Source organism: Notechis scutatus, chromosome 2 (genome assembly GCF_049901735.1).
Source record: "Notechis scutatus isolate UNSWTSFEM ecotype Mainland chromosome 2, rNotScu1.2, whole genome shotgun sequence".
NCBI lineage: Eukaryota > Metazoa > Chordata > Lepidosauria > Squamata > Elapidae > Notechis > Notechis scutatus.
Genome location: NC_142010.1, coordinates 158718271 through 158732356, shown reverse-complemented (window position 1 = coordinate 158732356; position 14086 = coordinate 158718271). Strand labels below are relative to the sequence as shown.

Sequence of the window (14086 nt, the reverse complement as noted above, 5' to 3'; positions counted from 1 at the left end):
GATTCTGTAGTTACATCTTTTCAATGGTTGACTGAGAATACACATGGCACTTTGGGGTTTACGGCCTGAACTCTTATCTCTTATCTCCCCTTACTGCTTGTTTACTCATCAATTTCCAGAATCCTTTCTGATTCTCTGCCCTGCCCCATCCTCTCATTGGATCCTTCACCTCTACTCAATACTGTTCACCCATCCTTTAGCTGGCAAATACCAGTGTAATATTTACTGCTCCCATTGCTAACCCTATCTTGCCTGTTTTGAGTCTATTCTGAGTCATTGCCAGAGGGTATTGTCCTGATTTAGGACTGAGAATCCACTTTGGGTAAGATGCCTTTGCTGCCTTGGCTATTGTCCACTTTCAGCATGTTACCATTCCAAGGAGGAACTTCTACCATCAGTTCACTGCAGCAGCAATTGAGCTAGTCTGTCCCCAAGACTCTACCTGGGCTTCTCTAAGCTAGTTTCACACCATATTTGGCATGTTCCAAGTTATATTAAAACAATATCGAATACAGAGATATGGAAAGACAACTGGGCCAACAGCCTCCTTTCTTCCTTTCTCCTGCCTTGATTGTACAATGATCTACGTCATGAAAAGCAGGAGAGCTAAATCTAACCTGGTAGTGGACAACCACTCTGATACTTTGGTAGCCAGGAAGGAGAGGAATGACTGAACTTTACAAATATAATGAATTTGTGAAACTAGCAACAAAAGAATCATTTCAACATCCCTCATTATCTTCTGAACACTGCAATGATGAAACAGATACATGGATGGATGGATGGATGGATAGATGGCTATAGATATAGATATATAGATAGATATAGATATATAGATTGATATATAGATATAGCTATATAAGCTGCACTTAGGAACTAATTCAATAAAGATTCAATGATAGTATATTTGAAGAAAACAATTTGGATGAATTTTTTTCAGCAGGGAAAGGGCACACATAGCTGCTTCACTATGCATTGTCTTTGATAAAGGACCTGAAAACTGATTTTTTTTCTCATGTAAAAAAGTGGTAAGTTGTCGTGAGCACACTTTAAATTTTCAATTATTTATCCATTTAAAAATCTCTAACCAGAGGTGCAACCTGAATTATATAATTGTTAAAAGGTAAAGGTAAAGGTTCCCCTCGCACATACATGCTAGTCATTTCTGGCTCTAGGGAGCGGTGCTCATCTCCGTTACAAAGCCGAAGAGCCAGCATTGTCCAAAGACGTCTCCGTGGTCATGTGGCCAGCATGACTAAGCGCCGAAGGTGCACCGAACACTGTTACCTTCCCACCAAAGTGGTCCCTATTTTTCTACTTGCATTTTTATGTGCTTTCGAACTGCTAGGTTGGCAGAAGCTGGGACAAGTGATGGGAGCTCACTTGGTTACTCTAGCTCTAGGGATTCGAACTGCCAAACTGCTGACCTTTCTGACACACAAGCTCAGTGTCTTAGCCACTGAGCCACCGCTCAGTGTTAGGAGTGTCTAATGCTTTCACCCACCAAACAATTTTCTGTCCATCCCCAGCAGAAATCACCTTCCCACCTCTGGTCTTCAGAAAGCTGCCGCTGGTGATGGAAGGCCAAGTGGAAGGATGGATTCTGGCAAAAATTGTATCCCTGACAGGACTGTTGCAGATGACAGATGCAGAAGAGGATTGCTGCTTCCTGAAGAAGAGGGGTGCATACGACAGAGTCACTATTGCTGGAGTTGCACCCCTGTCCAATCTCCTGGTGACCAGGATTATGCCTCCCCATCCCAGAGCTAAGCACAAAACTAGGAAATGTTAGCTCCTACCCATATCCCTCCAGTTCTTCTACTTTGATTTACCTTGCGCCTCTTCTCAAAGTTAATGAGCTGGCCCTGTGGAATTGGAAAAAGAAAAGAAAATGAAGGCAGTGAGCAGCCCATGGAGACAGAACTTAAGCAGCAGTTAGTTGAACCAACTCCCACTAACATTTTATGTGCAAAGTTTCAGGCTCAATCATCCCCCATTTATTTTTAGCCAAAAGAAATTCAAATAGCAGACTGAGAGTTTAGACAACTGAGGCCAGCCAGAAAAGTAAGAAAGAATCTGATGATATTTTAAGGAGTAAACAAGGTATTGGGACACATGATAAATTGGAAAACACTTCATCTGATACAAGACAAAAACAGCCCCTTGGCAACTACTGACAAGTTCTTCCCAACTCATATACACACATGCCAACATGAATGGCCAGCAAATACCACATTCTCAATGGACATTGTCCTCTAGAGGTGAACTGGCAGCAAGTCCATAAGAGAACCAGTACTCCACCAGATACTCAGTTTCTAAATTGAATTGGGCCTTGTACATAGTAACAGATCACTTGAATTTGACTCAGTAATGGACTGGCATCAGTGGTGGGATTTAGCTGGTTCGACAAAACAGATACCTAATTTTTTGTTGAGTTCAGCGAACCAGTTCCAAAATGGCCAGACTAGAGTGCATTCACGTGCCTCCAATCCCTTGCTTGCTGCAATCTGGCTCTGCAGCAAGCAAGGGGGTTGGAGGCACGTGAATGCACACTAGTCTGGTGTCTCAAAAAACATTTACTTTAATTCAAAATGAAATAACTCAGGTCTTTAGTTTGGCTTTTGTAACTGCAGCTCAGACATGCGTTTCATACAGATACGGTAGCATTTACCAGCTTCTGCTCCTGCTTGTTTACAGAGTTACCCGCACATGATAGATCAGGAGACTTCCAGTAGCTAAACGGACTGTTCCATTTCAGAAGGTAAATATGGGTCCGCTTTCTCGACTGCTTCTCTAAATAACCTTTTTATCTGCAAGTAGGAAAAACACCAGAGTCAGGTGGGGGACAGAAGACTTTGAATCCAGGTCCTTTGCTTCTTTTCATGTGGATTTCCCAAATGGAGTTTTTAATATTGTGGAGAAGAAGTAAATGACATTACAATTTTGCTCCATTTGGAAGTGGTACAGCCCACTTTATGACTTTAAACCTTTTTTGTGGTCTTGTCACTGAATTGCATGTTTAAACCTGGCATTTTTTAAGCAGGCAAAATTAAGTTGTTTTTTTTCAAGTTTGATTTTTCAAGCTTGTTTTTTTTTTTCTTATTTATTCTTATGCACCCATCCTTTTTCACTAAGAAGGCATATCTCTTCCTCTAAGTTGTGGTGTAGGGTTGCAGGATGTGTTGAGAGTTTAGTCCACATGTTTTGTATGCAACACCTCCTTTCTCTAGCTTAATCTCTCCAAACTTCATTCCAAACTCCTAACTGCAGTGTTTAAGTAAATATAAGTACCAGAAACTGTTATTCATACTTTTTCCATAAAAATTATTTAGACTCAGAATAGTATACACTAATCCAGGAGCGGTGGGGAAAACCCATTTTTTTGAGACACCAGTATTCACGTGCCTCCAACCCCCTTGCATGCTGCAAAGCCAGATTTCAGCAAGCAAGGGATTGGAGGCATGTGAATGCATGCTAGTTTGACCATTTCAGAGCTGGTTTACTGCACTCAACAAAAAATTAGGTATTAGTTCTGCTGAAACGGTTGTTAAATTATTTGAATCCCACTATTGACTGTCATCCACCTTGGTACAGAGTCTTTAGAATAGGTGTTGATTGGTTATGGAAGATTTCCTTTTTGAGTAATTGTGCCATTTGGTGAGAGCTGCAGATTCCTTGCCAAACTCCAGAGTGATCCCAGATACATCACATTACAACAGTCCAAACTGTGCTAACCATTCTTCAAAGTAAGGGGCATTCCTTCTCCTAATGATGTTTGGTAAAAATAAAACCATTCACATACATTCAATATTTCAAACCAGATGGACTTAAATAAATAAGTTAATTTGAAATGCCCACTCAAGTGTTATGGGAACAATCTTTTGCCCTTTCACCAGATGCTCACCACATTCTTCTTCCCCCTCTTTCAGCCCTCTTTCAAAGATGCTCACCTCCACAAAATCTGGCAGTGCTGTATCCAACATGATCAGATCAGTTAAAAAGGTGCCAAGGTATGGGATGGTAGGAGTCTGCAACAAAAACCCTGGATTCATTAGGTGGGTATGCCATGCCATAACACCAGCAATTCCAAGCAAGGAAAGAGGGTGATATAATTCTCTCTATCTCCTTGTGGGATCCCACCTACCTACCATACCCACTTATCAAGGATTGCAAAAGAGGTGCACGTGTGTAAATCTGAAGACCATGACATGAAATCAAAATTGCAAAATATTTCTATGAATACTGGCAAATGCAAGCAGTAAGCAAGCTTGACTGGATGCAATCAAGAAAGCAAAGCTCTTACAATTTGCTCCAGTTGAAATCTCACCTTCAGAGAAGTCCTGACTGGTGTTTGATGATTTCTCCATCCATCACAAGGACCCTGAGTATCTCCTTCCTACAGAAGAGCCCCAAAGGGCAAACTGATGTTCAGATAATATAAAATTAAAATGTACCAATTGACTATGTTAGACTACACCCAGAATCAGACAGCAAAAAATGTCAGTATTTTCCCTCATCACTTCCATGAGAGATGGAAAACCAATTGGAAAACCACACCTGTACACCACATTAGTTTTCCTTCTTCTCAGGAGATATTGCCCCTACCTGCAGTAAGATTTCTCGGCAGTTCAGGTGATTGTGGTCTTCGGAGAAGATCTGTGAGAGCTTCCGAAAGGAGCTTCTGGTGTCTCTGCGGGATAAAATGCAGAACTGCCTGATATGTGGTCAGTCTAATGTGCTGGTGCTTCCTTTCTTGTAGAATTGCTCTTCAAGAAAATTCCCGGGATTTGCCGTGTCGTTGTGGCCTTTTGCCAAAGGGAAGACAGTGAGGTATATTTGATCAGCCCTTTGCCCTTTTTTTTATCTCATTCCCTTATATAGACTTACCTGTTGACTGCAGCCCAGGTGCGCTTTAATCGGTAAATAGAGTTGGACTGGAGAGCAGAGAGGATGGCATACAGTGAGGAGAAATTCCTTAAGGCTCGGCATTGCTGGAAATTTGGTGTTGGGGAGGAAAAGATAAATAGTTTAGCAGGGAGTGAAATATTATAGCTGTGTGAACTAAGATTGCAAAAGAGAGAGACAAAGAGACGGAGAAAGGTACAATCAGTTAAATTTTATTGGTTTAATCAAATTAATCTGCCATTAAAAGGAGAGCTGAATTTCAACTAAAAATGCTGTTTTTAATGTTTACTATTAATATTTGAAATCATGTATAAATTGGAGGTTATCTCACATTTTTTAACAATCCAGAGATTGAGGAGATGAATGGTTAAGAAATGTGAAATATAAATAAATATATAAATGATAATAAGTAAGTTCTGAAAATGTACACATCAAATTAAATGGAAATATTTATTTAAATATGATTACTATTGGATATTTAAATGTGTTGATTTACTTAAATTTTAAAGAAATTATTAAAATAATTTTCATGTTCAACACATTCAAAGTTGCTTCTTTTAATTGAAGAAATCTGCACTTTTGGTCTTCAGAATAGTGAGGCCTGTCAGATCTGCCATTTTTAGCTTCTTCACTTCTCTGGCACCCTGCCATAAATTCCAAGGAGGGAAGGAATTTGGGATAATATATATGGGAGTGAGAAGACAAATGGTGGGAGGAGGGAACAGAGAACCAGAGTGCCAAACTAGAATAAAGCACCCATCAAGGACACCTGGCCTGGGAACAGAATGCGAAACTAGATTGAAAGGCACCAAACATTCAAGCAGTTCCCAAAACATCTAAATTCCTTACTATTGGACACTGATGGACTGATTAAGGCAGGAGGGCTAGAGAAAGTGGGGAAAGTGTAACCTTTGTGTGGGAATAATCAGATCTAGTTTTACTTTCACTGCAACCACTTAACTTTAGTAAAAGACCCTATCACTTCAACCAAATGAAGACAAGAGTCTTTCTTTCTTAAAGATCTGTTGGAAGAAAAATCTAGTCTGGTTCCAATTCAGGAGAAAGGCGCTGGAAATAAAATGGAGGCTGATTGGAAAAAAGGACTATGTTTATTGCATAATAATATGCAATAAACATATCTGGGAGAGCTGACAGAATGGGGTTGGGATAGGTGGGCTTTTATACATTCTTTGGGGTTTTGGGTTTGAAATGCTCCAGGCAGTTGTGCAATGTAGTGAGCTTCGTGTCTTTTGCTATTCTAATGGTGGTGGGTTAATCCTATTATGTTCTAAAAGTCATGACCTGTCCTTCTTAATCCCATCAACTGGAGCTGAAGGTGTTTTGTTTTTGAGTAGATTGGCCCAGTCTTTCCTAATGGGTACAAAATATCCATCTCTAAAAACTTCAGGTACATGCTGGAGGCTGATGAGGATGTAATTTGGAAAAAATTGGACTCTGCAGAGGTGGATAGATTGACATTAAAAATTAAGGACAAAGAAGATACAGAATATTACTCAACATGGAATAGATTTTAGGAGTGGTTAGAGATAAGAGGTAGAAATTAGATGAAGAAAGATTATTGCTATCTATGAACTAAATATAAAGATGGTTTATAAATATGCCAATATAAATAGTTAACAGAATTATAAATAAGCTAATATAAAGAGAAATTTAGTTTAAAATATTCTGTTATAACATTACTATTGTTATTAGTATATATGTTACTATTTCTTTTTGTCCTTCTTTTGCTTTTCTGTAAATGATATGCCCTGACAATAAACTGTATTGATCAAGGGATCCTGCAGTCAAGTGCTTACTCTTCCAAGAAACTAACCAAGATAGAATGCAGATGGGCCTATCTTCATAACCCAACCATGGGCATGATAATTAAAACCAACTACTGATTATTGGGACCTAGGAACAGGTTGGTGTCAGATTTGTCTAAATATGTCAAAGTTGGATTACACCAATGACTGTCCAACAGAGATCCCACTTGTGTCATGTTCATTGCCATATCTAACTCTGACCTTTCCTTGTATACATATCTACAGAACATAGTATAAGATACTTCAGCACTACAGTAATCTAAAGTTCCTTACAGAACTATAAAGTTGCTTGTTGTGCCTAACTAAAGGCACTCAAGGAACCCTACCATATTTTATGGAATTTAAAAGAGGCATTTATTCTGACAACCAGCTGACCAATACTGGGGCCACAGGATTACCTTCCTCTCTCAATCTCTGCCCTTTTAGAATAGAATAGAATTGGAAGGGACCTTGGAGGTCTTCTAGTCCAGCTCCCTGCTCAAGCAGGAGAACTTTTTGGATCCTGAGCTTGTCTTCAGGGGTATTGGCTATTCCTGCCAGTTTAATGTCATCTGGAAATTTGATGAGTTCCCCTTCTATTCCCTCATCTAAGTCATTTATGAAGGTATTGAAGAGTACAAGGCCTAAGACGGAGCCTTGTGGTATCCCACTGCTTACTTCTGTCCACGTGGATGTAGTACCATTAAGGACTACTCACTGAGTACAGTTTGTCAGCCAGCTACAAATCCATCTGTTGGCGATGTCTGTTCCACATTTTTCTAGCTTACCAAGAAGTAGGTTGAAGTCTCCTTTGTCAAACACCTTACTGAAATCTAAGTGTACTATTTCGCTGTCTACCAATTTAGTCACTCTATCAAATAATGAAATAGGATTGGTTTGACATTATCTGTTTTTAATAAACCCATGCTGACTACTAGTTATAACTTTATTTGCAGATCTGTTTTTTATCTTTTCCAGGATCTTCCCAGGTATTGTTGTTAGACTGATTGGTCTGTAGTTTCTTGGGTCTGTTTTTTTCTTTTCTTGAAGATGGAAACCACATCAGCCCTTTCCCAATCCTCAGGTACTTCCTCAGTGCTCCAGGATTTTTGAAAGATATGGTACAATGGTTCTGAGATAACATCTGCCAGCTCCTTCAGTACTCTGGGATGCAGTCTGTCAGGTCCCAGTGATTTATATTTGTCAAGGTCGGGGAGACTGGAAGTGACATTGCAGTGACATCAGTAGCAAGGGAACTGAGCTCTCCATCCCTGGGTTGGATTTCTGTGTGTTCGTGGGCTCCAGAGGAGGCCAAAACCACCCTGAAGGGGTGGTGAAGCAAAAGAGAGGTGCCTTGTGAGGTTCCAGGGGAGAATGCAACTTCCTTGTAGAGCCCTCAGGCCCAGGCTATTACTCTCTAAGCCATGACATGAAGAAGAGGTGGCCAAAATGGCCACCACACAGCTGGAGACAGCTTCAACTTAAGAAGAGTGCAGGAGCAGAGTTAGTTTACAGTGGAACTGGGTAAGAACTATCCTTTTTAATTTAAAATATAACCCTGAGAAGAATATTCAGAAAAGTGGACTTATTAATATATTAAGGGCTGCCTTTTAACTATTGGAATAAAATACAGAAAACTAGACTTAAAGATTGGAATAAAGTGAAAACTGATTTAAGAATGCCACTTAGTGTCAAAAGAAAAAAAAAAGATCCCCAAAGTTTGGAAAAGACTTGGTGTTACGATAATTAAAAATGAGAATTTTATTATTGAAAGACCCCTGAAAGCTACAATATAAGACTCAACTGGTAGAGGAATGTATGAAGATTTCACCCTTGAACCATTTAAAAGATTAGATTGATTAATTTCAGGACACAACGAACCTTGAATATTGGACATTGTTTTTTTAGTTTGAAAAATGGCTTTGACATGGATAAAGAACAGTTGGACAACTGGCTGGGAAGAAATAAAAGAAACAAGAACAAAGATGAGTGACATTTGCAAAGAAATTGCATTGGATTTTCAGGAAATAAAAGATACACTGAGAACATTGAGAACATTTTGAATAAAATAAAAACATGGACACAGAGCTGGAAATTGAGATAGAAATGACAAGAAGAAAGCAAGAAGACCAGGAAGAGGAGGAGCCAATTGAAAGAGGAAATAAAGATAAAAAGGAAATAAAAATAAATATAATGATTGATGTAAACCGAGGAGAGGGTACTGTAAAGGTAATTAAACAGGAATTGGAATTGCAAAGAGAAATCTTTGGGAGAAAGATAGGGATGAGAGTAAATAACTTGGAAATGAGACAATGGCATAATAGAGGAGGAAGAAATGTTTAAAAATAAAGGTTAAAATGTGGTAGATAGAAATGGAAATATATAAGGACTTCCGGTTTGAGCTTCTTCAGCGACAGACTGAAACCTCATCTCTGCGAGGCTTCGATCTGTGCTCACCGCTGGAGCGCCCCGAGCCGGCTGGTTTTGGGGTTAAGCCACCCCATAGAGGTGGTGAAGAGGGGGGAGACTGCCATCAGGGTTGAGGAGAGCCGCATCTCTCCTCCCCAGCTGGCCATTACTCCCTTTCCCAAAGGCGGTTGCAGCGGTGGTCAGAAATGGCCACCACAAAGAAGAACTCGACCGGAAAAGAATGTGCAGGAGGAAGATAAGAAGAGAAAGTTTTGGTTGACCGGGTCAAACAGCAAAAGCAACAAATAAGGTACCCTAGAATTGGAACTGTTAAAAAACAATAACATTGTTCCCTAAGAAGATTTTTAAGCTGCGAAGGAGAGAGAAAAGGGAAAAGATTTGGTTTTCTCCTTTTCCTATACTGACAGCTAAAAGACTTAAGCAAGAAATTGGAAAAAAATCCACTTTGACATCAATAGGCATTTAATGCTGAAAATAAAAAGTCAAACGGATAATAAAGATTTCTGGATAATTAAAAGCTTTTGAAAACAGGAAAGGAGAGAGGAAGAATAAAAGGGCAGGATCTGGAAGGGAGGAAACTTCCTGGAATTAAAAAAGAACTTACAGCAAAATCTCAACAAGACTTCCAAAAGATACATTCTAACTGAAATATCGCAACAAAAACCCCAGGAAGAGAAAGTCGAAAAAGAAATAAGAAGATATAACTCAGGACTATCTGGATTACTTGATGATTTCTGGATTCTTGGTTATTGTTTTGAATGACTAAAATCAATCGGGTGGTTGTTTAAAACCTTTTAAAATGGCTCCACTTTTAGAAGAACTGAAAATGGAACTTAAAAAGTACAAAGAAGATGCACAAGAAGGGAGAGGTTCTTTTGGCTTCATATTTCAGTTTTTAGAAGTGGAGATTTGGAATTATGAGAAACAACAAGAAATGCTTGCAGAACAAGAAGATTGTGACAAAGAAGAAGCCATCTTTAATGAACAAGTAATCTTAGATGGGGGGAAAAAAGGAAAGGGGAGAAAGAGAATGGAAAGTTTAAGATTGGGAAAAACAACTCCAAAAAAAAAAAAAAATAGAATGAAAAATAAGTATAAAATCAGAAAGCAACAGAAGAGGGAAATGCAGAAGAGAGAATTAGAACTAGAGAGACAAGGGGGTAAAAAGGGTGGGGGGAGAAGATGAGAGGGAAGAAAGAAAGGAAAAGAAGTTATAAAGGACAGAAGCAAAATATAGAGAAACTGGGTCTATTTAGAGGTAATGGGTGAAAACTTAATGGAAAAAGGGATTCTGCAAAGGTACATAATATAGTATGGTTATATTAGAAGCAGAAATAATTTTAGAAAATATGAAACAATGTATGACTAAAATGTCTGATAAAATAGCTATCGTAATTCAGTGGAATGTTTGTCAATAAATAAATGTAACAAAAGGTATATTTAATGATTTATAAAACATATGTGAAGAGAAATAAGGGAAAAATTAATTATGGAGATTATATGTGTTTTTAAGGAAGTATGATATTTAATTGAAAAGAAGCGTTAAAGATGCTATGGTTTTAATGATTTTTATGATAGAACTGAACTGGAATGGAATGAGGGTTTATAATTACATATATTTACAATCTTTCTTTTTTTTTAAAGAATATAGTGTGTATTATAAGAATGTGCCAAGCAGAATTCGATTGGAAGTTATGTATTATGTATTATATTGAAGGTCATAAACTTAAGGTATATATTGAAGTTTAAATAAGAGTTGAATGGATGTAATTAAAAGATATAAAGGTGTCATACTCCAATTAGTAACTACAGGAGAAAATTTGTTTAATGAGAAAAGATAATATGAAATTGAAACAGAACAGACAAAAGTATAAATATAATGATTTGAATTGAGATGAGATAATCAAAATAAAATTGAGAAAATTAAAAGAGGGGAAAAACTATATACAAAATGTAAAATAGTATAAGATATGGAATAGAATACAAAAAGGAGCATGAAATTGAGTTTTGTGTCTGTATAAAGAAGTTCAACCCGGGACCATGCTATTTTCAAAAAAGATGTTTTACTTGTATTTTGTGTGTGAAAACCCAAATAAAACTTTATTTAAAAAAAAAGAAATGGAAATATAAGAGAGGAACATGGGAGACAAGCTAAGAAGCGAAAAACCAAAGCTTTAATGCAAATAAGAGATGATGGTTAAAAAGAAAAGAAGAACATTGTGAAGTATTATACAAGACAATGAAAGGCAAAATTTAAAAAAAAATATAATGGTATTATTAGAATTGTATGAATTGTTAAATGTAAGAATGATTAATGTTATTGTATTTGTATTAAAATGTGACTTGAAAGGGGAATTTTTCTTTTTTGAATATAATAGTGGCTACTCAAATTAATAAGGGAATAGATAATAGAAATTTATAATTTATAAATTTGTGAAATGCTATTAGAATTATATAATTAGGTAAACACTGCAAATATGATTATTAATATATAATTGGTAGTAAAAGAAGTGAGGTTAAGAATATAGAGATTGACATAAAAATAACATACTGTAATACTGAATAACTAAGATTTAATAATTATATGTTATTAATATCAAATTTGAAAAATTGTCAACTATATTAAGTAAGAGGAAAATTGCCACATTTGTATCAAAATGTAAGACACTATGGAACCACACAGTTCGCACATTGATTTTTGTTGTAACAAAAAAAAAAAATTGCAAAAAAAAAAAAAAAAGGTCGGATAGGTGTTGTCTTACCACTTTCTTGCTTATTTTAATTTTATTTCTAGTTTGTCTTTTACAGGAATTTTTTGGTATATTGGGCTATAATTTCTTTTTGATGCGAAGAACCAGTTAAGCAGCTCTGCTTTCTCCCTACTTCCTGTTACTTTCTTGCCATCTTCTCTCTTTAGTGGACTTACTGTTTCCTTGACTTTTTTTCTTGTTACTAATATGTTGAAATAAACTTTTTAAATTATCTTTGACTTTTGTTGCAAGTTATTGTTCATTCTGAGCCTTTGCTTTCCTGACTTCATTTTTGCATGTTCTGGCTATCTGCTGATAATCAGCCTTAGTTAAGTACATCCTCTTTCCATTTTCTCTACAGCCACACCAACATTGGCCAATGTAGTTTCCCACTCAATGTTTTGCTCCTCTTGCCTGCCCTGCAATTGTCCATATGCATTATGTGCCCGTCAAGCACGCTTAATTTTCCCACTTGCAGTTTTCCACCCTATTTTTTGTATTCCTCCAAAAAACTCAGGATCCCTTTACTTTGGGGAACAGAAATGTACAGGCTCAGAGTATACAATAATTGAGAAGAATTCACCTCATGCAGAAAAACAAGAAAACCCTTTCAGGGATGACAATTGGAAAAGTTTGCAAGAGGCATTAGTGATAAACATTGCCAAGAAATAGTCACAAACAAGGAATGCACCTGGGCAGTCACTACATCTCTGATTCACAGTCTCCCAAGAGATGCTCAGCCCTGCTTCATTTTCCCACTGCCACCACTTCAACCCTCTTCCTGACTTACTCCAGCAATTTGGATCCATTTCTCCAGCAGGTATGCACGCTGGGGAATGCGCATAGCCACATCCCCCAGCACAGATGTGATGACACAGCTGGTGACTGCATTAAACTGGGTCACAGTAGCACGGACACTAGGAGCCATGTGCTGATTCTCCTTCTTGTCTCGCTGGGACCAAATGCAGCCAAGGCAGTGGAAGGGTAGCACTGCTCTAAACAGGTGCTGGGGAAAGGGAAGGAGAAAGAAGGAACTGAGGACCATCCAGTGCATTAAGTGATTTCAGAGCAGGTTTTCAAGATCCAAGGCCTCAAACAAGACATATTGCAAAGCAAATTCACCCCCACAGCAGCTGCATCCATCCCATCCACTTTATGGTCCTTAGTACCCCCTCTTTACAACATAAAATGTAGCTCACTGTCACCAAAATGTTGCCTATCAGAACTGCAAAAAGTGACATAGGTTCTCTTTTCTGTCATCTAGCCAATTTCAAAAGGGTTTCAGAACTACCCTATTCATCATAGCCATAGTCTGTTTTCTTTTCCAAGTTATTTTCAGTCCCTGGTCCCAACAGGTCTTACAGCATCCATCAGTGTCAGCTGTTCGGCCACTTCATCCACAGAGAAGGACATCAGTGCTGGTGTCTCCTCACAATCATCTGTCTCAGCTGCCTCTGTGATCACCTGTGATGGTCTCATCCCTGAGGAATTGCCTCCTGTAGGAAAATAGAAAAAAGAGGATTCAAGCAATGGCTGTAAGAATGCTATTGCATGAGACCAAAATGCCAGCATCAAAAACACTCATTCCACACTAGCTTTTAATATTTACTTCCTCAAGAACTTCTGGACTTCTGGGAGATGATGTGCCAGTTGTGGCTTGTTTCAAGAGTATGTTATATAAACAGCCTTTTAAAGGTCTCTTTGGATCATGCACAATTAATTAATTAACCAATCAATTAATATCCCTCTGTCTCACTATCCCAAGTCACTCTGGACAGCTTACAGTTATATAAAAACATAAATATGAAAACATTAAAATTAACAACAATTAAGGCTAAAAGCCAAGATTGCAGATGGAATGGGGGTCACTCAACCAGCCAACTCCAGCATAATGTGCCCCTATCAGGACACCAAGCCAACTGGCAGAGCCATGTTTTAAAGGCCTTCTGGAAAGCCAGAAGGGTGGAAGTTGATCTCACCTCTGGTGGCAAATTACTCCGGAGAGAGGGAGCCATAGCAGAGAAGGTTTTTCCCCTGGACCCCATTAGCTTAAATTTTTGAGCCAACAGGGTCTGAAGAAGGCCTCTTCTGCTGGAGCAGCTGGAGTCGGCCAATCCCATTGTGGTGAGATGGTTCCTCAGACAATCTGGTCCCATGCCATAAAGGGTTTTAAAGGTGATAATTAACACCTTGAAT

General features: G+C 38.2%; 1 protein-coding gene across 4 annotated transcripts in view; it reads right to left on the bottom strand.

The window, feature by feature from the left end:
* The window catches only part of RGL3 (ral guanine nucleotide dissociation stimulator like 3), a 39297-nt gene that overhangs the window by 13896 nt on the left and 11315 nt on the right, over positions 1-14086 (bottom strand). For 2 of the 4 annotated variants that reach the window (XM_026679598.2, XM_026679597.2), the window contains exons 5-12: positions 13253-13386; positions 12681-12896; positions 4888-4991; positions 4606-4690; positions 4328-4396; positions 3951-4028; positions 1833-1865; positions 1548-1669 (exon numbers count right to left, since the gene is read on the bottom strand). In XM_026679598.2, coding sequence (XP_026535383.2) covers positions 1548-1669; positions 1833-1865; positions 3951-4028; positions 4328-4396; positions 4606-4690; positions 4888-4991; positions 12681-12896; positions 13253-13386 — 841 coding nt within the window. The remainder of the gene's footprint in view (positions 1-1547; positions 1670-1832; positions 1866-3950; positions 4029-4327; positions 4397-4605; positions 4691-4887; positions 4992-12680; positions 12897-13252; positions 13387-14086) is intronic. The other 2 variants (XM_087957071.1, XM_087957073.1) reach the window with 2 other exon arrangements.